The sequence below is a fragment of the Poecilia reticulata genome, chromosome 13 (assembly GCF_904066995.2).
Source record: "Poecilia reticulata chromosome 13, P_reticulata-male-v2, whole genome shotgun sequence".
NCBI lineage: Eukaryota > Metazoa > Chordata > Actinopteri > Cyprinodontiformes > Poeciliidae > Poecilia > Poecilia reticulata.
This window is the reverse complement of record NC_088842.1, coordinates 16,718,907-16,742,617: the sequence shown is the minus strand read 5'-3', so window position 1 is coordinate 16,742,617 and position 23,711 is coordinate 16,718,907. Positions and strand designations below refer to the sequence as shown.

Genomic DNA, 23,711 nt, shown 5'->3' with positions numbered 1-23,711 from the left:
TGTAGATGTTCTGATTTTTTATGCTTGTTTCTGTATTTATCATCAAAAATAATTTCCCAGAGAACAAAAAAGCCATGGGAATAGAAATTATTTTCACAGGTGTCTATGAAAAATGCAATGAACATTCAAGTTAAAATGTGTAGGCCTAACAGCAGCCAATCAGAGTGGAAAAAATATTCTTATTTTGTGCCATTTTCTAGTTGTTAAATCTTCCACAAAATGACCAGATAAAAGATGTTCAACATGCCAAATTAAACTTTTAACTATTTGCAAAACGACTGAGCTCTGCAACATTAAAACATGGATAGAACTGTAACTACAAGCTCTTCTTCTCTTCAGTGTTTCTGTCGGTTTCTGGTGGTGCAGCTCTGTGCTGCCTTCAGGAGAATGGGACATCAGAGTATCAACCATAAAACTTCACCCACATGGCATTTATTGTGCAAACCAGAGCTTTCAGTGGAAAAACAAAAGTTACAGGTCCTTTTAATGCCGTACAAATATAAGACAGAAACATGGATTATATCTTTATATAGACCTGTCTATTTATTTATAGATTAATAGTTTTACTGGACAGAAATAACAAAGAACAAATCTGGTTCTTAATCAAATCCTAATGAGTCAAATTGAAAGTGTCATGGAGTCATTAGCCTCATGACATTAACACTGACATGAAAAATAATATTGAAGAAATAAATATATCAAATCTAATTAAAAACATTAATAAGTGATAGGTTCTTTACTGTTATGGTCTGTAAGATATTTATTCTCAGTACTAGATGTGGTTTCAACAAACTCATGGCACTTCAACAATATTATTTTACCTTTTATCTGGAAATAGTGTCTGTTTATTCTTGCCATATCCTCTGTATTAAGTATTGCTCGAAAGGTCTTGCCATACAAGTTTATTCCTCTGTATTTACTTTAGTTTTTAGTTTATTCTTGCATTTTGTTCTTCATTCATTTCCATTTAGTTTCATTTGATTAGTATTATCCTCTCTTGGTTTATTGCTATGTCCACTTTAGTTTCTTTCCTTTTGCTAGATTTATTTTATCGTTTATTGACGCTCACCATCAGTAATTTTCACTGGTAAGGTTCGGATTCTCTGTTTTTATTCCATAATTCACGTCTAGTTGGTCGCTCCGTCTTATCCGTTTTTCGTCGTCCCGCTTCTCCTGTTTCAGAGTTTTGCGCAATGTGCGCGTCGTTTTTTTTTTTTTTTTTTTTATTTAACCCCCTAAGGTGCGCAGCGGTCGGGAAGCGTATCGATGGGGAAAAGGCAGACTGACATAAACCTTTTAAAACAACGGAAACAATTTCTGTATTCTGATTATTTAAATTTAAAAGTGCTGTGTTGTTCTATTACCCCTGTTTCATACCGGACCACTTTCAGCACCGGTGTTAACGCTATAAAATGAACGCTCTCTATCATGGAATCACCCATGGAGGGATTTCTTTATTTAAATGGGTTCATTTTTCAGAGGGATACAAAGTCAGGTTATCGTGATTTTAGTAATTACATGTTTATAAGAGCGATTTTCTGTTGTCCTTCCATGGAAGTAGGCAGCCTTCAAACGGAAATAAAACACTTTTTAATATGAGTTGCTGCTTTGACACGATCACAGAACTGCCAAAACATATGTACAAAAATCCTCAATAAAACAAAATATTTGAAAATCAGACACCAGACAAAGTGAATGACAGCAACGTCATCAGCCGGTGTAACGCTGACCTGATGTGGTGAAGCTACCAGTAGCAGGACGGCGGAGCTGCGCCAATAACAGAAACACTAGAAGGAGAGCTGCCATCGATACAGTTGCAGCCAAGCATGTTACAAAATACAGTTTTAGCAAGTTGCTCAAAGTCTAAACTGGTATTGTTGTGATTGTAAGGTGTAAAGTTTACCTTCGACCAAACGCCCCCCAAAGAACTTCCAGCGCCCCCCTTTTGTAAAAATGTCCGCCAGCGCCCCCTGCCGACCTCTGAACGCCCCCTGGGGGGCGGTACCACCCACATTGAGAACCGCTACATTAGAGCGTTTTTATCCACAGCAGAATCAAATCTGTGACAGGAAGCAATCAGATAAGACTAAGAAAGCACATTGATGCTATTTATTTCAAGCAGACCATAATAATAGGAAGTGCCTAAGATATACTGCATTTCCTCTTAAGTTTGAGCTTTAGCCCAGTCATCTTTGCAAACGGTATGATCCACCTTTTATTTCTGGAAGCTTTTTAAAGAACAAATTCCATAAAACTTGAAAAATAGTCATTTTGATTGTTCTAATTAACATAAATTGATGTACAAGCTTTATTGTTTATAAGGTTTATCCTTGCAGGTTTGTGAAGGGGCTGGTGCTTATCTGCAGTGGTCATGGGTGAGGGGTAGCGTACAGTCTGGGCAGGTCACCAGTCCATCACCAGGTAACACAGAGATGCACCTTAACAATTGTAATTTGCCGCCATCTGGTGGTGTTCGAACTCAATGTTCACTGCACTGTAATACAAAACTGTTCATTTCAGTTTTTAAAAAAAAGCAGCAATCGCATAAGGTAATTGAAGTGAGTCCTTGGAAATCAAAACAAACATGTCTCTGTTCCATCTGTCTCTTTAGGTCAAAGAATATACAGTTTTAAAGATTCCATAGAATATAGGAACGTATTTTTATTATTATTATTATTTTAATGAGTAACATTAATTTAAAACTTGCCCATACATAACAAAGATGAATGAATGTTCGAAATACTAAACTCTAAATGCAGTTTTAGCTATTAAAAAGTCATTAACACACACAGTTGATTATTTTTCCATCCCATTAATGTAATTCAGATTTATTCAGGCCTAAAAAAAAATCCCCCTCCAAAATGGATAGTCCACTAGGCAAAACCAAAACATAAAAAAATGTTCAGAGACTAAGCAGGGCTCCGTAAGGTAACATTTTATTATAACCACCGCTTTGCTACTTTTGTAGGAGAACTACATTTCCCAGAATGCACAACATCCAGTGACGTAAAGAATAGGATGAGGTGAAACGGCTATTTTCGGCTTACTACCTGACTGTAAGCAGAAGAACGGTGGCAGCTACACCTGAACCAACGCGGCGTTTTTCCACTTAGAGTGTCAAACTAATTACGGGTCGCTCTCTCACTGAGGGTTTCATCTACCTCATAATTTTTGGGTGAGTTTATCGCCATGTTATCATCCGTTCCTACCAGGCTGCTGACGCGAAGGTCGCGCAGCCTGTCACCGTGCGGTCGCGTGCTCCAGACCAGCGCCAGTGGAGCCACAGGCCAATGTTTCCGCGAAACACAGGCGGAGACCAACCGAAACCCTATCGTATCCACGTCCCGTGTATCCAGGAGGGGGATTTTGTCTGAAGAGACTGCTGTTACCAGCGTGAACCCATCGGTGCAGTACCACCACCTCGCCCCAAGATGGCTGTCAAACCTGGAGAACCGCCGTAGCTCCTGGGCGGCTTTGGCCAGTAGAGGGCGCCAAAATAACCAGTATTGGGAGGACAGCAGGCAGAGCGGTGGGGGTGCCAGCCGAGCAGGACTGGCCTCAGCTGGTGTGCTGTCAGCCGCAGCAGTGGCCTTCTGCCTCAGGAAAGACTCCGATAACAAAGGTACACACGCGTTAAGTTGTCGTGTTCTCAATACTGCACATAAGTACACTGAAAAGTTTACAAATATTGTAGAAATACAATTAACTGCAATAACTGGTCATACACACTCTCTACTGTGTACTAATGTTATTCTTGTGCGTTTGAAATGACCAGATGATTCTCTTCTTGAGGCAGCAAGAACCAATAATGCACAGGATGTGTCCAGGTACAGCACAAGTTCACACACAAACACTCACCTGCTTTATTGTACATTAATAAGTCATTGGCATTATTTCAGCTACTGGTAGCAAAATATACAAATTTGTGTCAGAATCTTAGAAAATATTGAGAGAATTTTCCATTTATTTGTCTTTCTTAAATTAGTGTTTCGTAAAGTCTCTTGTTATAGTTTACATCTTGGAAAAGGTCTTTGTGACAGCGTCATACAACCACTGAAAACTACACTCACGCAATCACTTGGATGCTTCACGGGATGTTTTATTTCAACAAAATAAATGATGAGCTGTATTTCAGCTATTGGTATAAAAATAGCTGTAAAATCATAAATGTTGATTTGGAAACTATTACTATTAATAATAAATAGATAATTGTTTGGTGTAACTTTGTAAAATTACAGTAATCTTGAGCCATTACTAATATCACTTGTGTATAGGTGGTAATTCAGATTTTTTTTTTCACCTCAAATTTACAACCTGAACTAACAGATTTGTTTAAAAATATATGATTTCTCCCATTCTTTGAGTTTTGTTTTTTTGCCTCAATTACACAATCTTTTAAGATTGTTGAGTGATATCTTCTATTGCAGCTGTGTCGTAATACTTTTTTTGTGTTCTGAATAGCTTTCTCAAACCTCTGTTCATGTTCTTTGTACATCAAACTCATTAATAAAACTGTTTTGTCAGTTTTACATTCAAAGGTTTGACATAAATAAATAGCATTTGCTTCCTTACTTTTTCTTTTTTGGAGGGAAAACATAATCAATAAGACATAATTGCTTTGCAACATTTTCTTTTGATGGGAAAGTGATTTTAATTTCACCAGGAATTTCAAACATATAATTTCACTTTCCCTTTTTGAGTTCTGAGCATGTTCATTGGATGTGATCTTTACAGTGCAGCGCAATGTGTTTGTCACATTCAGCCTGTATGGTCACAAATAAAATGCTGTGTGGACAGTTTCCAGAACAGTCAGGATCATCTACTGTTGTGAAAGCCGATTCTAAACTGTTCTTCAGTTGTAGAGCTATTACAAACCACCAGGTGGCAGAGTAGGACCATCTGTTTCTGCAGAAAATGTTCTTAGGATGGATCTCAAACTTTAGGGTTTTTTCCTCTTACTTTTGTGAAAAGGATGACAACATTTTTATAGATCTTAGTCAGATTTCTATTGATGATAGTTTATTTAGCAGAAAATTACTTTAAAATACCAATTGTAAGATACATATACCAAAAATGATAACTGATGCACGTTTTAAATTTGCTGGTCATGTTAATCTGATTTTCCATCATTTATTCATTTATGCATGATATTCATATAAGGATACTATAAATGTTTATTTTAGAGCTGGCTGTATGTGTTCTGATTCTGGTTGGTATTTAAATCCCCGTATCTGAGTGTGTGCATAATGTGTGTCTCCACTTTCAGGCTTGGGTTACCTGTCCACATGTGGCAGATGGTGTAGGTGAGAGTGCAGGGAGTCAGCCATTCAGCAGGTCACAGATGTGTTAAGTGCTTTGGTTGAGTTATCAGAAGTGGCGGAGTGTCAGGGTGTGTCTACTGAGAGGCACTCTTTCAAATCGAGGTCTCCTTTTTTAAAGGCTTTTAAAAATTCATCACTGAATAAAGGTTTGTTCCTTAACTTACTCAACTCCATAGTTACAAAAATATATTTTGCATACATTTTAAATACAATTTGTGCTGATGGAAAAACATATTCCCTATTACATATATTTTGATGTTTGTTTACTCTTGGAATTATTGCCTCTATTTGGACTGCGTAGTTACAGGACTAAAAGGTAGGTTCTGGTAAGACACATGCAACATGATTCTTCAGCAGTAGCTTAACTCGATGCAACATTTAATGGAAGATGATCCTGTACAGTCCGGAAAAGTATTGAATTTGAGTATTTTCCAGATCTGGATGAATATGGATAAAGTCCATATGTCCATCCATCTGTGCCTCCATACATCCACTCTTTATCTTCACAGTAATGTTAGCATACTTTTATGGTAAAGTAGGCTTAAATAGGCCTGATTACTAGAAATTTGACTTTGAGAAAGTTTGGAATTTTGATCTGAAAAAATAGATGGAAACCTTTTCATCATTGGTGTCAAAATCCAGTCCTTGAGGGCCGGTGTGCTGTAACTCTTAAATGTCTCGGCTTCAACACACCTGAGTGGATTAATGAGGTCATTAGTAGAACTAAAGAGTTTGACTGTATGCAGAGGAGGTAATTCAACCATTTGATTCAGGTGTGTTGAACTAGACACACATCTAAAAGGTGGAGGACACTGGGCCGATAGGCCTGCTGTTTGACACCCATATAGAGTGAAGTATACTTCAGTTTGACTTGGTATATTTTTAGTGAGATCGTATTTATTGATATTTAATGTAGATTTCAATTGGATCACAAAGTACAATTACTGAAATATGGGAAAATAAAATGGTAAATGGATTGAATTTATATAGAGCCTTTACCAGTCGTACTTTCGACTCAGTGATTTACACTACAGTGACTGTCACACTAACGAACATGCACACATTTATACACCGACTGGTAGGCAACCTAGGATTAAGTGGGTTACCTAGTGATGCATCAATACATGAGAGCAGAAAGCTGGAATCAAGTTTACAACCTTCCAATTGCAAGACAACCACTCTACCACTGAGCTACAGTTGTGCATAGTAATACCAATTAGGCTTCAAGAAGTCCAATTTATCTAAAGTAGATTTTGGTCCAGTGCCGTATTCCTTTTTCAGTGAGATTAAATTGTTTTAGCTACTATCCTGGCCCCGCCTTTAACTTTTAAGATCTGTGCATTTTGGCTGGAGCCAATCTGCAGCTGCAGCATCAACCATTAGATCTATATCCTAACCCTGCTACCTCATGCAGAACAGACAGTGAAAACGGAGCCAGAGCGAATCGGAGCTGAGTGCAGACCAGAAAGAGGCCACCGTGTTGACTGTAAACACCGACACTGCCTGTCTGATCTGCACGAGACGAGACAGAAGGATTCCTTACACAGTCACATCCAGGGGGACAGTGGCACCGCAGCACCTGATGGTGTACCCTGAGGCTAAACCACCCCCAAACACACACACCTGGTCTGGTCATAGATATATTAACTCGTCAAAACTGGGACAAGAGTGTCTTTATTACAATACTCAAGCATTTCGTCTAACTTTATTCTTATTTTTATATTTTTCTCTTTAAATATTTTAGTACGTGTTAAAATTGGAAGAGTTTGTGTTGTGTTTTGCTGTGTCTACTCCCATCTGCAATCTTCTGTCATGGATAATATGACTGTAAAATAAAACTTTGTTTTTTTCCCCTCAGGCTAATAAAAGAAGGGGTGGATCCAAATCATCGTCACCGGCTGGGATGGACCGCTCTCATGGTGGCTGCAATGAACAGACAGCACAGGTCAGTGACTGTTTCTGCCATCTTAAGCTCCTGAATAAGTTCCGTTTAAACTTCTGACTCGCCTCCTTTTGTTTGCACACGTAAGAGTGATGTACTGGTTTAGAGTAAGACAGCTGCCAGTGTTGGTTACAGTGCGAACATATGTCATCCGTGTTTCTGCTGCAGTTCTTACTGTTACATCTTCAGGAGTGCAAAGTGCAACTTCCAGACTGACAGACGGCATTTACCCATACCCCCATCCTGCTCCCCTGCAAATTAAATTAGCCTCCTGGCCCACAGAAGACACATAACACAGAGAGGGGCTGAGGTTAAGGCCGGGCCAAATCCAATTTAACCAGCCTTTCTTTCTTTCGTTCTTTGCTCCATCAGGACTCTGAGGTCACTTTACTGGTTAAAGGGTCTCCATGAGAGAGAAGCATTATGTGAAATCTGAATATGAAAATAGCTGCAAAGGGACTTGCTTTGATGGACAATAGTAACTAGTTTTATTGTCCTTGATTTGAGATTCAGAAACATCTGAAACAAAACATTTTTCATGGTTTCTAACATATTTAAAATAACTAATCAGAAGACACGCTTTGGCTGTTATAAGTGGAAGCACATATTTAAAAAATAAACATATGTAGCAGTGGGATTTGATAAACATTTTAGTCGAGTTAATTGCGGGGTTTGTAATCGAAACTGTATACTGAGGAACATTTTCCATTCAAAAATTCCTTTTGTTGTTAAATTATTGAATAAATAGATATATGAGCTCATAAATACTTTTTCTGTTATTTAGTTAATTGACCATCAGATTGATGCAAAATGCTATTAAAAACATTCAGTTTTCAAGTGTTTCAGGAACCCCAGATCATTTATAGAGCTTCTTTGAAAAAAATACATTAGAAATGTAGACTGTGGTCCTTGACATTAGTTTTAGGGGGGGTCTACATGTTTTGCATTAAGATGGTATTTTAGGCTTGAATAGCTTTTGGTAATAGGCCACCTCTTTTCTGCGTACAACAATAGCCTTCTCTCCAACATCCCATCAGATTGTCTTTTAAAGCAAAAATTGGCAGAAAAAGAACTACATTTGCAAAAATAAGCAATTTTGTCATCCATTGCTGTTTTTTGTGGATACCACTTATGTCTATGCGTCAGATTAATGCCTTTACCAGATACAAGCAGATGCATGGAAACTTTGTACAAAAAAGAGAGAAAATGCAAATGAGTTTAAAAAAAAATTAAACAAAGTAAATAATCAAAATTAACACATAAAAGTCCCAGACTTTGTTTCCTGTCCTGCTGCAACATCTATCTGTCTGCCCATTCATAAGTTTGTACATCATCCATCCCTCCACCCATCCACCTCTCCTTTGATTCTAGAGAAGACGGAATTTTGAGGTGAAAAATGTGTTTGTGCCCGGTATTCAGATCTCTTGTGCTGGCTGATTGTATCTGGATAACATATTGATTGTGTGTCACTTTGTGTTTAATGACGTGACTCTTGGTGTGTCAAATGTTTTTGGATACAAATTTGATTGTCTGCGTCTCTCCACCCAATGTCTGTGTGTCACTGCAGGTTGTGTGTTTGCGTGTGTGTTTGTGTTATGAGCGCTATAACTCAGCAAGACAGACACTCCTCTGTGTTTAATCCAGTCCTCCAACCCCCCAGTGTGCCGTCACTGCTGCAGGGAAGACAGAACATTGGTCCTCACGCATCACTCATATCGAACGCACAGACACCCACGCACACTTTATGTGCACTCACATAACAGCCACACATAAGCAAGGAAACAAGGGGAGGTTATACCAAATATCTTACAGGCCAACTGCCTATTACTCAGCCACACACAACTTTATTTGCAGCTGTTAAGTGAAAACACAAGAAACATTAGTCATGAACAAGATCTTGCCTGTAGCCAGAATGTCAGTTTTTATCGCATTCTTGAGTTACTCTGTTCTTCACTTGTAATGTTGTTGTTTTTCTGGACTCAAAGTGGTTTTTGGAGCTAAATATTTCCAGAATTTCACCACTTAACTCTCCTAGTTAAAATGTTGGAGTGGGTAGTATCCAAAATGCAGCCTTACTTGTATCCAAGGGTTTGGGCGTGGCTTTTGGAGGGAGTTATGGAGGAGTTAAGGGTAAGACATCGGCTGTGGGGGGTGTGTGTGTTTGCTTAGCTTTGATGTAGAATTAAATCGGGGAGGCGTATGGCCTGAACCTCTGTTTGCACTCTTTAACACACAATACACATCTCCATCTTCCTTTCTCTTCCTCCATCCCTCCCTCACTACATTCACGTGCACAATAAGGGTTTAGCCAAGTGTAACGCCTGTTGACCATTCCAAACTGCCGGCCGAGTGACTGGCTGGGTGGGAGTGGGACAGAAACGAAGCAGAGGAGTAGGGGAATGAGTGTATGAGTGGGCTTGTGAGAATAGAGAGGGATTATAGTTTTGGGACTAGGTTTTGGTCTCTATAAAACTTAAGCTTTTGGGGAAATGTCTGGCTTTGTCACATAATCATATACCATATTTTGAACATAATTTCAGACGTGTCTACTAGTACCCAACTTTTAAAGGCACATAACGCTGCACTATTTAAGGGGTTATGACTTAAGATTGTTCGGAAATTATACTAATGTCATATTAAGCAGATAGGGCTATTGGAATTGTTTTATTTAAAGCTCAATTTTTCTTAACTGATTTTAGAAGAAAAGTTGCGTCTTCTTGAATTCTTATAGGTTTTACAATTTTTAAAACAAGCAATGTGTTTGACTAATTCTGCCTGTAATTTACAGAAAAACATACTCGGATTTAGTCAACTATCTGCCTGATGTGATGCTGTGAATGTCTGGATGTGCTTCGCTGTTTGCTGAAATTTAGTAACAAATACTAATCAAGTGCAGAGAAACAGTTTACGTCTCTCTGACCCCAGATACGAATTAGGTGAGGGCGGGGTCAAGTGAGGTCCATCTTCTGGTCCAGGTGGTTTGAGACATGGATGGTCAGTTCAGCTCCGGTGTCTGGTTATAGAACAAGGAAGGCGGAAGTCTTTGTTTCCCGTCTTCCCTCCAGGGCTGGATAAAACACAAACACCAGCCCTCGTGTCTGGCTGCCTCTCACCTGGCCGCAGAGCTCAGGGAGAGAACAGAAGGCGCAACTGGACTTTACTCTAACTTCTTGATTTTTGAGTAACAATGAATCATCACAATGGACCACAACTAGTAGTAGTTGTGGACCACAACTAGCAGTGCTACTGCAACGCGTGAGCGATCCATCTTTCGTTTCTTTCCAACATAATGAAAAAAATAAAAGCACAAACACAAAATAAGTGATTTGCTAAGCTTTGGCAAACATGGACATTTTATTGAACAGCCTTGTGTACACAAGAGGCTAATAAAATACTGATTCTTACATTGGCTTTGACTGCACTGCTAAATCAAACATAACATTTAAAAGACTAAGGTTGGTAGATAATTTACCTTTTATATGAGGTTCTGTCCTTTTAACATTGCAGTTAAACCTAATTAACCTTTTCATGTCTTTAGTTTGGGCTCAAATTAGAGCTGTAAGTCCTCTCCTGACTGTCTGAAATAAACTTAGACACTTGATCATCAGTTGATTAGTAAAACTATAAACTGCTTTTAAAAGCTTATTAGTTTTAGTACTGTCCTGCTTAATTAAATCTCCATCCCTTTTTTCTCTTTAGCATTGTTTTCTTCCTTTTATCCCTTCCTCATCCTTCTCCGGGGTTTTCCTCTCTTTATCTTCCCCTGTGTTTACCTTTCTTATACCATTAAACCTTTTCAGACCATCTCCTCTCTTCACACAGCCCTGCCCACCCTGGTGTGACCAAACTTAGTTTGAAATTGTTTCAAAAGGCGTCTTCCATGTGTTTGTAGAAGTGCTTGCAAGGATGAGAGAGACGCCCTCTGTAGGTCATTCTCCCCATCCCCACCCCAAGCAACATTGATACAGTAACAAAAGGAGACCCCTGATGATTTTTATAAGCCTTTAGCCAAGTCAAACACAAAGACCTGTCCAAAAGGTTCACCCCCTTATTACCCTGCCTGTTTCATTTGTTCTTCTATTTTATTACAAATAACCAGAAGTACCCATGATCTGGATTTTATGAAAAATAAAAAATGTAAAAGATTAAGCTTGCAAGCAGATAATTCTTTCAGAATGCTTGTGTATTTAAAGTCATTATAAACCTAAATTTCAATGGCATCATAATTTAAAGAGGTGTTGTAGACTGGTTGATTAGAGAGAAATACTAAAATTTACATGGGTTTAGGCCTAAGTTTTTAAAAATAATATTTGATAGATATTTTAAATATAGAACTTAATAAAATGATAAATAAAAATCCATATGGTATAAAAGTCACACAATTAGGTTTAGGGTCATCTCTTATTATTAAGCATCTACTTTTTTTTGTTATATGGTCTAAATAAATTCTGCACGACTTTGCAGAAGAACCCCAAGGCCGTATTCATAAACATGTCCAAAGTTGAATTACATTTTAAGGTTTGTTATTTGGTCTTAGTCAAAACTTTAGTGTCAATTATTATGTAAATCATCCATCCATTTGTCTGTTCTTCCTTCCTTTCTTGCTTTGTTCTTTACATTTTCTATATTCAAAGTCTTACTGTAGTAGAATAGTCACATTTTATATTAACACCTAACAAATTTGAGTTGTGTGTAGGAAGCTGCAGCTTTACACAATCATGGCTGCAGCAACACACATTCAGGGGTGATGTTTTTAGCCACCACCCCACTCATGCTGTGAACCCTGACAGCACACATTGAGAATATTTTTGTTTTTGTGTGCTCATGCGTAAATATGTGTGTCTCAGGGTCAAAGCCAATGCCCACGTTCATGGTAAAGAATAAAAGTGAGCTTAGATGGAGAGATGGTACCTGAAATATCCGCTAGGTCACAGTCAGTGGTGTTGCTGAGGTGGTTGTTTGCTTTAAAAGGCGGTCCGCTCCAGTGAAGGGCTACTACACACACATTCCCACCTCATCACACGGGCCCCCATCAGTGCCGGAAATGGGCCCGACCCTTGCCCCCTCTCTCTGTACATATGTATGTGTTACAAGACATACAACTGTGAACTGAAGAAGAAAAAAAGAGGATGTAGGCATTGGGGTGAATCCACCATAATGAGATAGAATACATGGAACCGAATCAGGCGAAAGTGTTACGGTCAGTTTGACAAACTGAGCATTTGCATGTTTCTGTGTTTTGATATCTGAGGAAGAAAAGGTCACAATGAAAAAGATGAGAAGTCTGGTATTCCATCTGACTTTCCTCAGAAAACATGGAAAAGAAGCCACATTGTTTATGAATGTGTTGTAAGATAAGAATATAGAAAAAAACATTTAAAACTGTGTTTACTCAAAGTCACAGAAAAATTACCCCAACATAAAACTCTATAATGAATTCAACCCATTAATTGTTGAATTTTAGTTGAAAGTGCTGCTGTGGATTCTGATTTAGCACGATTTTAAAAACTTAGAGTTGAACATATTACGACACTAAAGTGTCTCAGTGTTTAAAAGTTAAGTGGCTGCTGGTCAGAATAAGGCTGCTAAGAAGTACCTTTAGGTCTAATATGGGATTCTCGTTAATTTGTTGCCAGTTTTTTTTTGTTTTTTTTCCATCTTTATATTTAGTTTAGACGAGGAGATACAAGGCTTTTTGCTTCATTCTTACTCAATTGAACAATCAGGTAGAGGAAGCAACACAGCTCGAACAATTTTGTTGAAAAAGGATTGAAAAAACAAACTTCCAAATGTGACTAAAAAATGAAAAGTGAACAGAAATCTTCAAGGAGATGCCTCTTGATGTCTAAATGTAGTTTAGAGAAATGAAAGTAACGATGATCAGGAGGGGATAAACAAGCCTGACTTCCAATGGGTCTCTTTAGGGAAACATTTAGATAGGTCTGTCCAAACTGAAACAGCCAAGAAAAACAAATATCCATGAGCATCCAAAATTTACAACATGCAATTTCTTTAAATGGTCAAACCTGTTTAGTGAATGGTTAGTGACTGATTTGATATTACATAAGGTTTTTACGTCTTCCAAGTAGAGCAGTCTTGCTTTCTTGAAATTATGTCTTTGTGTCCTGAGCCTAAAACAAAATCTCTGCATTCAGAAATTAGGAAGCAGAAAAGAAATGTGTCTTTTCTTCAATTTTTTTTCAGTGCGGTGAAAACTCTTCTTGAAGCCGGAGCCGACCCGAATGCCGGAGACGACTTCAACAACGTTTATGACACCTCAAGGGAGAAAGGCATCCACTCTCTGGAAGGTAGCAAAACTTCACAGCTGCCTTCTGTTTGTGTGTGCGCGTTGTTTTTATTACACACGCTAACCTGCAGATATTATGAGACGTAATAATTTGCATAAGAATTTACATTTATGCACATGTTCGATTCCTTCTGTATTATTTATTTTATATATTCGGTGACAACTAATGTATTTTTTATTTGTTTTTGTTCCAAGCTACTCAGTTACTCACACAAATGCATGCATGAGGGTGCACACACATATGCAGCGACACTTTACCCCCCACCATCCAGTCTGTGTTGGGTTTCTGCAGACATATTTATACGGGATATGTATATTGCAGACATTTATATGGCTGTCAGGTTTGGGTCCACGTGGGGCCGGCGTAGCGTGGGGAAGCGTTTCCCAGACGCTCACTGATGGATGGGCTAGGGGGGTCTGTGCGACGCTTTATTGGGTTAGCCATGATTATCCCACCCTGTGTTTCACGCACACATGCACACACTGCAGAAGGAGACTATCAGAGAGGATGGGGAAGACTGATGAAGCAAGGAAAGAGGGAGAGAGGAAGGCACTGAAAGAATAAGGATGAAAAGAAGGTTAAAGATGGAGGAGTAGGAAGATGTGGATGTTTAGGGGGTTGCAGGGAATGGGGTGGGAGAAAGATACAAGGAGTGGAGAGGAACTCTGGAAATGGATGAGGCAAAGTTATAAGGATGGAGGGAGGGGAAGGTGATAAAATATTTTGATGGACACAAGAGGAGAGGAAAGAGGCAGAGAAAATAAAAATGGATGATAGAATAGTGGCAAAAGATGAATGTTTTTATGAAACACAACTAAGGACAGAGTGATAAAGCATCTCCATTATTACAAAGAACAGAGAAAGAAATCTCCTAATACATAACCTGGACTATACTATGGTGTTAGACAGTGGAGATAAAATTTGGGGGGGGTGGAAATTGCTAGATGAAGAAAGATCTTCTAGATTCTGGTTCATTATCCCTTCTGTCTCTATATTTATATAGTGCTGGTATCCAGAGAGGATGAATTCAGCAGCAGGCTCAGCAGCAGGGCTGGTTTCCGTGGATGCACCGCGCTTCACTACGCCACACTGGCTGATGACCCACTCGCTGTCCGCATGCTGCTGGAGGCTGGTAGGTTGATACTCTCAACCTCAGAAAACCTATTAGATTCTAACCTGGAGACCAAGGAGGACCTCAGAGTTATGAGGATCCCAGAAAGTCAAAGTATTGAAGATTTCGGTATACAGTTCCCTGGTCAGTTCAGCCAAAATTCGAACTTTATCTCTACATACAGAATCCTCTGTTTGGTGGAAAACGTAAAAGATTGAACACGCCATCTGCTCCTGAAAGCATAGTGGTGGCAGCATCATGTTGTGGGCATGGTTTCCATTAGGAGCGCCTTCTTCAGGAGATGATCAATCCTGAAAGAAAAGTTGTTGGTGACGTCAAAAGACTTGCATCAGGAATCGGAGTATGTTTTAGGTGTTTTGCTTTTGCCTGACTTAAATAAATGAATGGTTTCTACAGCACCTGATGGCATGCTGAGGAGGTGGTGATGTGACGAATCGGCTCCGAGTACCAGGATTGAGAAACACTGGCATAGATCATATTAAATCATTGTGTTAGAATGGGCCAGGTCTAAACCTAGGAGGATTTTTGGCAAGACTATTAAAACTTCAGTTCATAGATCTCTTCTGTCAATTCTGACTGAACTTGATACATTTTGAAAAGAGGAATTGGAAACAGTAGTGCTCTGTAGATCGGTGTTTTCCAACACCTGAGTTTAATTGATGGGTGATTAATAACTTTTTAGTGAACTGCAATCATCTGAAACAGGCATGTTAAAGCAAGGAAACATATAAAGCATGCAGGCCAGTGTGTGTGCCTTGACGACCAGGTTCAGGACATACTACTGTGCAAAGCTAGTTGAGACGACTCAAGAAGACTTAAAGCAGTAATTGGAGCAAAAGATACTTTTGCAAATCATTAAGTCAGAACACTGAACAACCGTACATGTCACTTTCTGATTTTCTTTTTGTAAAACAAAAAATGAAATCATAAAAATGCTTTTTCTCTTTTAATTATGCTTTTTGTTGTTATTAGGCTGGCCAATTAGTGCTGCTGTTTTTAATTTAAATGTACCAATTTAGTGCACCCAATATTATTACAGTTCCCATTATATCTTCTGTTTATGGATAATGTGATTGGGAATTGAAATACTGGACAATTCTTATTTATTTAATTAACTAAGAAATTTGAATCAAGATGTTCTGTTCGAGAAAAAGACATCGTCTTTCTTGGGAATAAACGTCAAAAAGCAGCTTTTTCCTGAACTGTTGGGATCAGCTTTAAATAACTGAAACAATTTTTTTCATTTTGTCCTCTTGTCTGAAATGGTTCTTGTGTTTTAAAAACACTTATAAGTGATATTAATGAGAATGGCTTCCATGGTCACAGAAATAACTGAAACAACGGAGAGAGATAAAATAGAACCTCACTCCTTTTATCAATTGAATAAGTTACTATAATTGATATAAAAAGGTTTGCAAAACTCATCTAGAATGCATAATTTGTTCATCTTTCCCAGCCCCCTTTACACCTGTCGTTGACTCAGCTCCACCAGCATACACACACACCCACACATGCACACACACCCTGGGGCAACGTATCTTGCTCTGCTTGCAGCTGAGCTGTTCTTAAACAAGCTAGGCCTTGTTGCACTGTGAACACAGAACGTGCCCTTGGGATATCTCCACAACTGCAGGAAGTGTTTTTACATGATATTATATTACATATACCATGTATGTTTGTACACTTACACTTCCATTCAGTTACCATACATATATATTCATACATTCTGTGATTGTTTTCTCTTCTTTTTTTTTTTTTTTAGCTTGGAGACGACTTACAGTTGTTTCTTTTTAGGCTGATTGCATCTTTAATAAAATAGCATTCCTTTTTGGACAAAACACCCTTAACCACCTCAAACCCACACAAAAGCCTGTATTAATGTCTTGCTTATGTTTATGATTGATGGTGCATCTGAAGCTCTGTCCCCCGTCCCTCCCATCTCAACCCCACATCTGCGAGTGCGCTTAAACAAATCACTTCGTCTAACCAGATCAAATGTTCTGCAGAAACATTTTTGAATTAAAAAGGTAAGAAATTTCACAAAGCAGGGACATTTGTTTTAAGACAATCAGATTAATGACAGATTTGGTTGTTGCCCGGGCGACGGGGGCCTTTTGCTGGCTTGGCGCCACCATCACGGCCAATAACAGTCAAAAACGTAGCAAGCTTTCAATCGCCCTCATTGCTGTTACCCTCTGCAAATTTATGCAAAACAAGAGACTTTAATAAAGTATGATCTTGTGATTTGTGTTAAACAGTTTTGACAAATCTTGCATCCTTTAATGTCTTTCTTTTTATTCTTCCTTTATTTACCTTACGTCCTTCTTAGTTTTGCATCATGTTGAAAAAGTTTTGTTAGGTGTCATTTGCTCTCCTTATCTGTCTTTATCTTGATGCGCTGTGTGTGTTCATGCCTTTCCTTTAGCTTGTTATTTCCCCTGTGTTTGCGTGCACCCACGTTACTCCTGTAGCTGTGGGTTTGCTCTTTTGGCCTGAGCTGGACCTTGGCTCCCATCTTCATCCATCACAGTCTCCAGGCCGACCCTCAGGCTTCACCACATCCTACAGTCTCCCCACCCTACCTGCAGCAGCTCTCTAGCTGCTCCCCCTGCTCCACATCAGGCCTCTGGCCAGGGGCACTGAGTAATGGGTAACTCTGTAGGTGGTGGGAGGCCAGAAGAGACACACACATGCTCACTGACGCACATAAACAGACACAGGAGCAACACATATGCATAAAGACCAGCAGGGGCTCTCTCCCACCAGCTGCAGAGAAAGAGAGGGAGGAGGAAATGGGAAAGAGGAGGGAACCCTAATAGGCATAACTAAAGCACTCCTAATGAAGGGATGTGTGTGATTGTGTGTGGGTGACAGAGAGAGAAAGGCAATGTTCAGCTGGGATATGTGTGTGTATGTGTGTCTGCTTGTATGAGTTGTGTTAGTGTTGATCCTGTTATAAAGTGCTATGGCCCAGAGGGTTGGCCTGATATTAAAGCCCTAAATGATGCTATTTATTATGTCCATAGTGTGTGTGTGTGGTGTGGGGTGCTTTATTGCTTTGCTCCCTCATGTTTTTGTTGTTTGGGGGGCTGTTAGTGGTGTATTGGTGTCAGGATCGATAGCTTTGGGAGCGGGTCGTGAAATTTAAGGATTTATCAATAATCAACACAATGATTATTAGTCTCTGCAGTCTGGCCTCAGAGTAATAAGATCAGCCATTACCTGCATTGATTATATCCCATCTCTGCTAAAGAGTAACTTTGGATGATGGGTATTGTAATTTTTTTAATATTGCTTCCAAATCCCTTTGATTATCTACAGCCATCACCAACTACTCATTAATGACAGATTTCACATCAAACATTTTTACACTCTTTTTGTAAACATTTTACAAATATACATTTTTAATCCATAAATCATCTTATTGATAACTACAGGCTTCATTACATCAAACATACAGTTGGTTTGTGTCAATACATAAACATTTTTATTTTTATAAAAAATTCTCATAATTCAAATGCCAAAGATTAGTGACATTTAAATTTTGTAGTTGGATTCTATCTGCTGTGATTTTATGGTGTGTAGTGATCATGTGACTTGTAAAGGTCCAGTGCTTGTAAATGTATTCTTACCCCTAAATCTTTTCATATTATTACAACAAATGTCAATCTATTTCTTTTAGAATTTTTGTGAGGGACCGATACAAAACATTTTCTTATCTCAATTAGAAGGAAAATGTTTTTAAAATTTTGTAGCAAAGAAAATCTAAAATGTGCATAACATATTCAACCCTTCGTAATCTGACTTTGCAGCGTCCATATTATTTGATTTAAACCATTCCATGTAAGTATTTTGAATAGCCCAGTCAAAGTCTAAATCCAATTTCAGCTGAGAAATTGTGGCAAGACTAAGGGCTGCATGATATTAGAAATACTATTGATATATATGGCAAAGATTATATGAGTTGTGGCATATGCCTGCTTTCTTCTTTCCTCCCTTTCTCATCTGTGCTTCCATCACTCTGTGACCTCTAGCATATTAAGCAATGTCATTTGTAACCACTGTGAGCATCTGTTGCCATGAGACTGTCCAACTTACTGAACATTATATTGGCATGAAAAATACAAGTTCATATTTGAAATACATTAGGCAACTATTACTCTACAATCATTTGCACCCACTGATATTACAATGATATATTTGGTATATAAATATATCATTCTGAACACTAACTCTTGCTAAGGCAGAGTTGATGTTCAGCCTTTATTGCTGTCACTTATGTTGACTTTCTGCTTGCAGCAAATGAAAACCCAAACATTTAATTCATCAGAAAATTTTAATATTGCAGCAAACCAATAAAAAGGTGGTTTAGATACAGAAATGTGGGCTCCTTAAAAAGCTTAATATCTGCTTAAAGATTATTTTCAAAAGGTACACTTAATATGATAAATGATTCTCTTCATGTCATATTCTAATTTGAGATGTACCTGTGGTTTCCAAAGTGTGAACTCATAAAGGGCTAAATACAAATACATGCCAAACGTTTTAGAAAAAATAATTGTAAGCCACATGTACTTTTCCTTTCAATTTTAGTTATATGTGTTTTTCTGTGGCTTAAACATATAAAATCCTTAAGAAATAGAAAAAAATTATGGAGCACAATGCAGAGGACACTTAACCTCCTGACCAATCGCTATCTAGGGCTGCCACACTCTGCACCTGTGGTGACATTATGCTAATTCAGCATTCATAGTCTTACTCCATTAACTACTATTTCCTTTTACTGAACTTGTTGCTAAGGTTAAACAACCTGCTGTGTGTTTAGTTGGTGCAAGAGTCCAGGGTCCTAGTGCCTGGTTGGAGAGATCATAGGTGAATTATTGGCACACGTTGCAGATATGAAAACCCCTACAGAAGCCATTGCATGGACCTTCCGACTCACTGCAGAAGGCCTCAGTAATCATTAAACCAGTTTGACCTCTTAACACCATCTTCACTAGAATGACAATCTCTGCTTCCTGCTGAAGTGTGTCTGTATTATTTTAATAGGACGAAAAATGGCTGCTAAATTAGAACTTGAAACTAAACTGTTACTGATTTTGATATAATGTATCAACTGTAAATTTGTATTGTATCGTGTACAGGTGCCAACCCGCTGCAGACCAATAGTTTGGGACACATGGCCCGGGCTTATGCAAAGGAGGGAGAAGTCAACACAGTTCTGCAGGAGTGGGAGGGCAAGGTATAACCCACACTGCACTTTCATGCAAACACAGTGATCCATTTCATTTTGTTTGCATCTAATCTCTGAACAATTTGCAAGCAGTTTTTATCCTTCCAATTGTCCGTTTTCCTAGTCTGAAATACTCACGTCTATTCACTCGATGGACATCTGTCTCAGTGACTTCACATGGTGCTCACTGGCCGACACTCCTCAGGAGGTCTGTGTCTGTGTCGTCAATGACTGACAGGTGCTATTGAGTATTTAAGTTTTAAAAGCTGGTAGAGGTTAACTGGGGTCAGAACTGTGATTGAGAACTGAGCTAAGTCATTGGTGAGGACATGTTGTTTTGGGTTGGAAGTATTTTAATTAATTTTTGTATCCGCCTTAAGATCTTTAGGTTTAGTAGTTTTGGTGAAGCATTGACATTTTCAGCGGATTCCAATTGGTAAGTAACATAATATAAGAATGTATAAGAACAGGATTAAAAAGATATACAGTAAACATCTGTTGACTTTCAGATCAGAGTTTGAAGGAGTGGAAATTAAGATAAATTTCAAGAGTAAATTCTGATCTAAATGGTAGCATAGTACAGATCAATTTTGTTTTTGTTTTTTTGCCACAGTCTAAGACAAAGCTGAAGGTTTTATGACCTCCATCAACTACCAGGAAGTACAGTCTGGTCATTTTAGTGAGACTTTTTCCACCACTCTGACAAACAGCAGCAAACACACAGTTGCTTTCTATGAGTTTACAGAGCGAGACTTTGAATGTAACTCCATGATTTTCCTTACCAGCTGCATAAACAATAGAGATTATGAATGGGTGTAAATTGCAACTGAGACATAATAAGGGATAGTTAACTGTTGGTAAAGCTTTTCAGTTAATTTACCAGATTTAGCTCTATTTTCAAATACACATATTTACATTTGATGTCACATATGTTGACATCCATACTGCACATTTATTTGTTTTATAAGGTTGCACAATTGACTTCTTTGTTGTTTCAAGATATACTGTTTGCTACTTTCTGTTCTCATCCTTTGCAGAATGATCGTTTTTGTGGTTCGTCTATGTGTAACCTCTGCTCTACAATAACAGCTCTCTGGAGATGGTGAAAGTGATAGGTGTTATTAGATTTTGAGGCTGTTTATAAGCTTGTGTAAAACATGTCATAAAAGGCAAGCCTGTGACATTTCTATATACTTTTCAAAGCTTCCTGGGTTATAGTTGAGCTCTGATGTGCAAAGAATAATGTATAATTAAGGTTTTACGCAAAGAAAATACTTGTTATTGCTTTATAGGGAAAGGGATACACATTTTGACATTTTTTTAAACACAAAACGATCCCTGCTGCTGGAAAAGTGGATTTACTTTCTTTATTAATCATGTTTTACAATGTGAAAAATGCATTTTTTTTGCTTTCATCTTCTTTAGCTCAGTTCCTCCATATGTCCATTTATGCTTCACCATTATATAGTAGTGCAAGTAGGTCCTGTCTCTTTTTTTTTTTTTTTTTTAAATAAAACTCAAGTTATCCATAGTTATCCACCAGCTTGACAGCAGGCTGCAGCTAAGCAAGATGGAGAGAGAGAATAAACAGTTTGCCTCCACTGCAGGGGGAAAACCTGGAGTCTAAGGAGACAAAAAAAGAGAAGGATAAATGAGTCAGGGGGTGGCTGTGAGAAACAAAGAGAAGGAGAAACTAAAGAAGTACAATGCATCGGAGGGGAAAGCACAGGTAGAGGAGGACCTGTGTTAGGAAAGGTTTTAAAGAGAGTGATGAAATGAAGAGCTCAGAAAACGGATCACTGCAGCTTTGTGATTTAAAACATCATAAAATAAAATGAAGGGATAGATGCTTTTTATTTAATAAAATATGAGGGAATATTTGCGTTTTACAACCCGTTTGATTTCCAAACTTTGGAAGAAAAATAATTTTTGTGCGATTTCTGTGTGTTTTTACAGCATCACTCGGGCTTAAATATTTTCTATCCATTCTAATGAAAGTTGTATCCATCATCCACCGTGACTCTTCAGTGTTTCTTGAATTTTTAAGAATTTAAGTCAAACAGCAAAATTCCTTCTGTGAATACATCTGTATATAATTGAAAAAAAAAACATGTAATCTGAGTCTGAAAGGTATGGGAATTGAAGTTAATGAAATGTGTAGGAACTCTCATGAGTATGGCACAATAATACTGAATTAATATTTTGGACTTCTAAAGTGTCCATTTTTATTCTTACATGTTTTGTTATGCATCACCTCCTTTACATCACAAATTAAAGGTCTGCTGCAATACACCGCTAATACTGCTTTATTCACATTCCTTACAATTTCAGATTTCTCATGTTTAAAACAAGTTTTTATTTTGATGTTCTGAAATTTTCATTTTGTTTCAAGAACCTTTCACTCATCTTGTTTGCTGTTTGTGTTTCTTTCCAAAAAAATATCTTTAATTTGATATTTCGTCTCACTATGCAGAAAGTCCACTCCTATCTGACACATTTTAAAACAGTCATTGTGTTTTCATGACTTAAGAGCAACAACACCATTTAAGTCCCCAGTTTTTTTTAGTTTTTTTATTTTATAAACAGTAAAACATGTAAACACCCGAGACGAGGAGAGACTCAGTCAATCGTATAAGAAAATTGGCAGCGGGGAGAAACAGGTGTTCGTGTCAGAGTCGCGTGACGAGCGAGTCACATTCCTAACTTGCACCACCGGCACTGAGCAGCAAAAGCACAGTATTTATTTAGTCTTTTAGCCCCCGTTTGAAAGCCTATTACACTTTGATTTCCCTCAATACTCCCTCATACATTTCCTTCTGCTTCCAGACTCATTGACTCTCTTGTGAGCTGATCTTTTTCATCTCTGCTTAGTTTAAGGAGCTGCAAGCGCGTCGAGAGGCAGAGGAAAGGAGGAGGTTCCCCCTGGAGAGGAGGTTGAAGGAGTACATCATCGGTCAGGAAGGAGCCATCAATACCGTGGCTTCAGGTACACACTTGAACAGAGACAATTAGAGGGATGTTACAGAATGCATGCAGAGAAAGTCTGCAAGTGCATGTCGGAGCTTCACTTTACAACATGGCTGTCTTCGCATTGATGCCCTTGTTTGTGTTTTGTACTCTTGTCCGTTTTCCCTCCTGCTCTCCTCTCTTCCGTGCAGCTGTAGGCGGGATCAGACAGACCGGCGGAGGCTGTAATTGGTTAATTGTGATGAATGAGCTGTCTATCAGTTGTGCACAGGTGTTGTGTGTGTGTGTGTGTGTGTGTGTGTGTGTGTGTGTGTGCGTGTGCGTGTGTGTGTGTGTGACAGCTGAAGAGGCCAGGCTTGGAGCCGCCAGTTAACACAATTACAAAGAGAGGATACATACTACAGACCCTACACCCCTCCTCCTTTTTTCCCTCTATCTTTCTGCTTACCCCTGTTTTATCTCTCTTTCCTTTCCCTTTGCTTTCTCTTCTCTCTGTTTGCCATGAATATCCATCTCTCAGCTCTCACTCAGCCTTTTTTCTTTTTCCTATTATAACTTTGAAGCTTCTAAATGTCTTAGAGCTGAAATTATTAATTTGGTATTAATTGATTATTGAAATAATCATTAACTAATGTAGTACTCATTTAATGGTTATCTGGAGTATGCAGACTAAAGAAATCGTCATTTGCTGAAAGAACAACATATTTAGAGCAGTAATTAAGCCAATAATGTACAACATTTAGATTTAGATATATTTTCCATTTAAGATGAAAAACCTTCTTTGTCTTTGTCGACGCAGAACTCCGGC

At 38.4% G+C, this 23,711-nt stretch overlaps 1 protein-coding gene across 2 annotated transcripts in view; it reads left to right on the top strand.

The window, feature by feature from the left end:
* Positions 1 to 2,997: 2,997 nt before the first annotated feature.
* clpb (ClpB family mitochondrial disaggregase) overlaps positions 2,998 to 23,711 on the top strand; it is a 34,159-nt gene continuing 13,445 nt past the window's right edge. The window contains exons 1-7 of one of the 2 annotated variants that reach the window (XM_008425469.3): positions 2,998 to 3,622; positions 3,776 to 3,827; positions 7,180 to 7,266; positions 13,468 to 13,571; positions 14,575 to 14,703; positions 19,848 to 19,945; positions 22,808 to 22,922. In XM_008425469.3, the coding sequence (XP_008423691.1) occupies positions 3,190 to 3,622; positions 3,776 to 3,827; positions 7,180 to 7,266; positions 13,468 to 13,571; positions 14,575 to 14,703; positions 19,848 to 19,945; positions 22,808 to 22,922 (1,018 nt within the window). In that variant the 5' untranslated portion in view covers positions 2,998 to 3,189. The remainder of the gene's footprint in view (positions 3,623 to 3,775; positions 3,828 to 7,179; positions 7,267 to 13,467; positions 13,572 to 14,574; positions 14,704 to 19,847; positions 19,946 to 22,807; positions 22,923 to 23,711) is intronic. The other variant, XM_008425468.3, reaches the window with a different exon arrangement.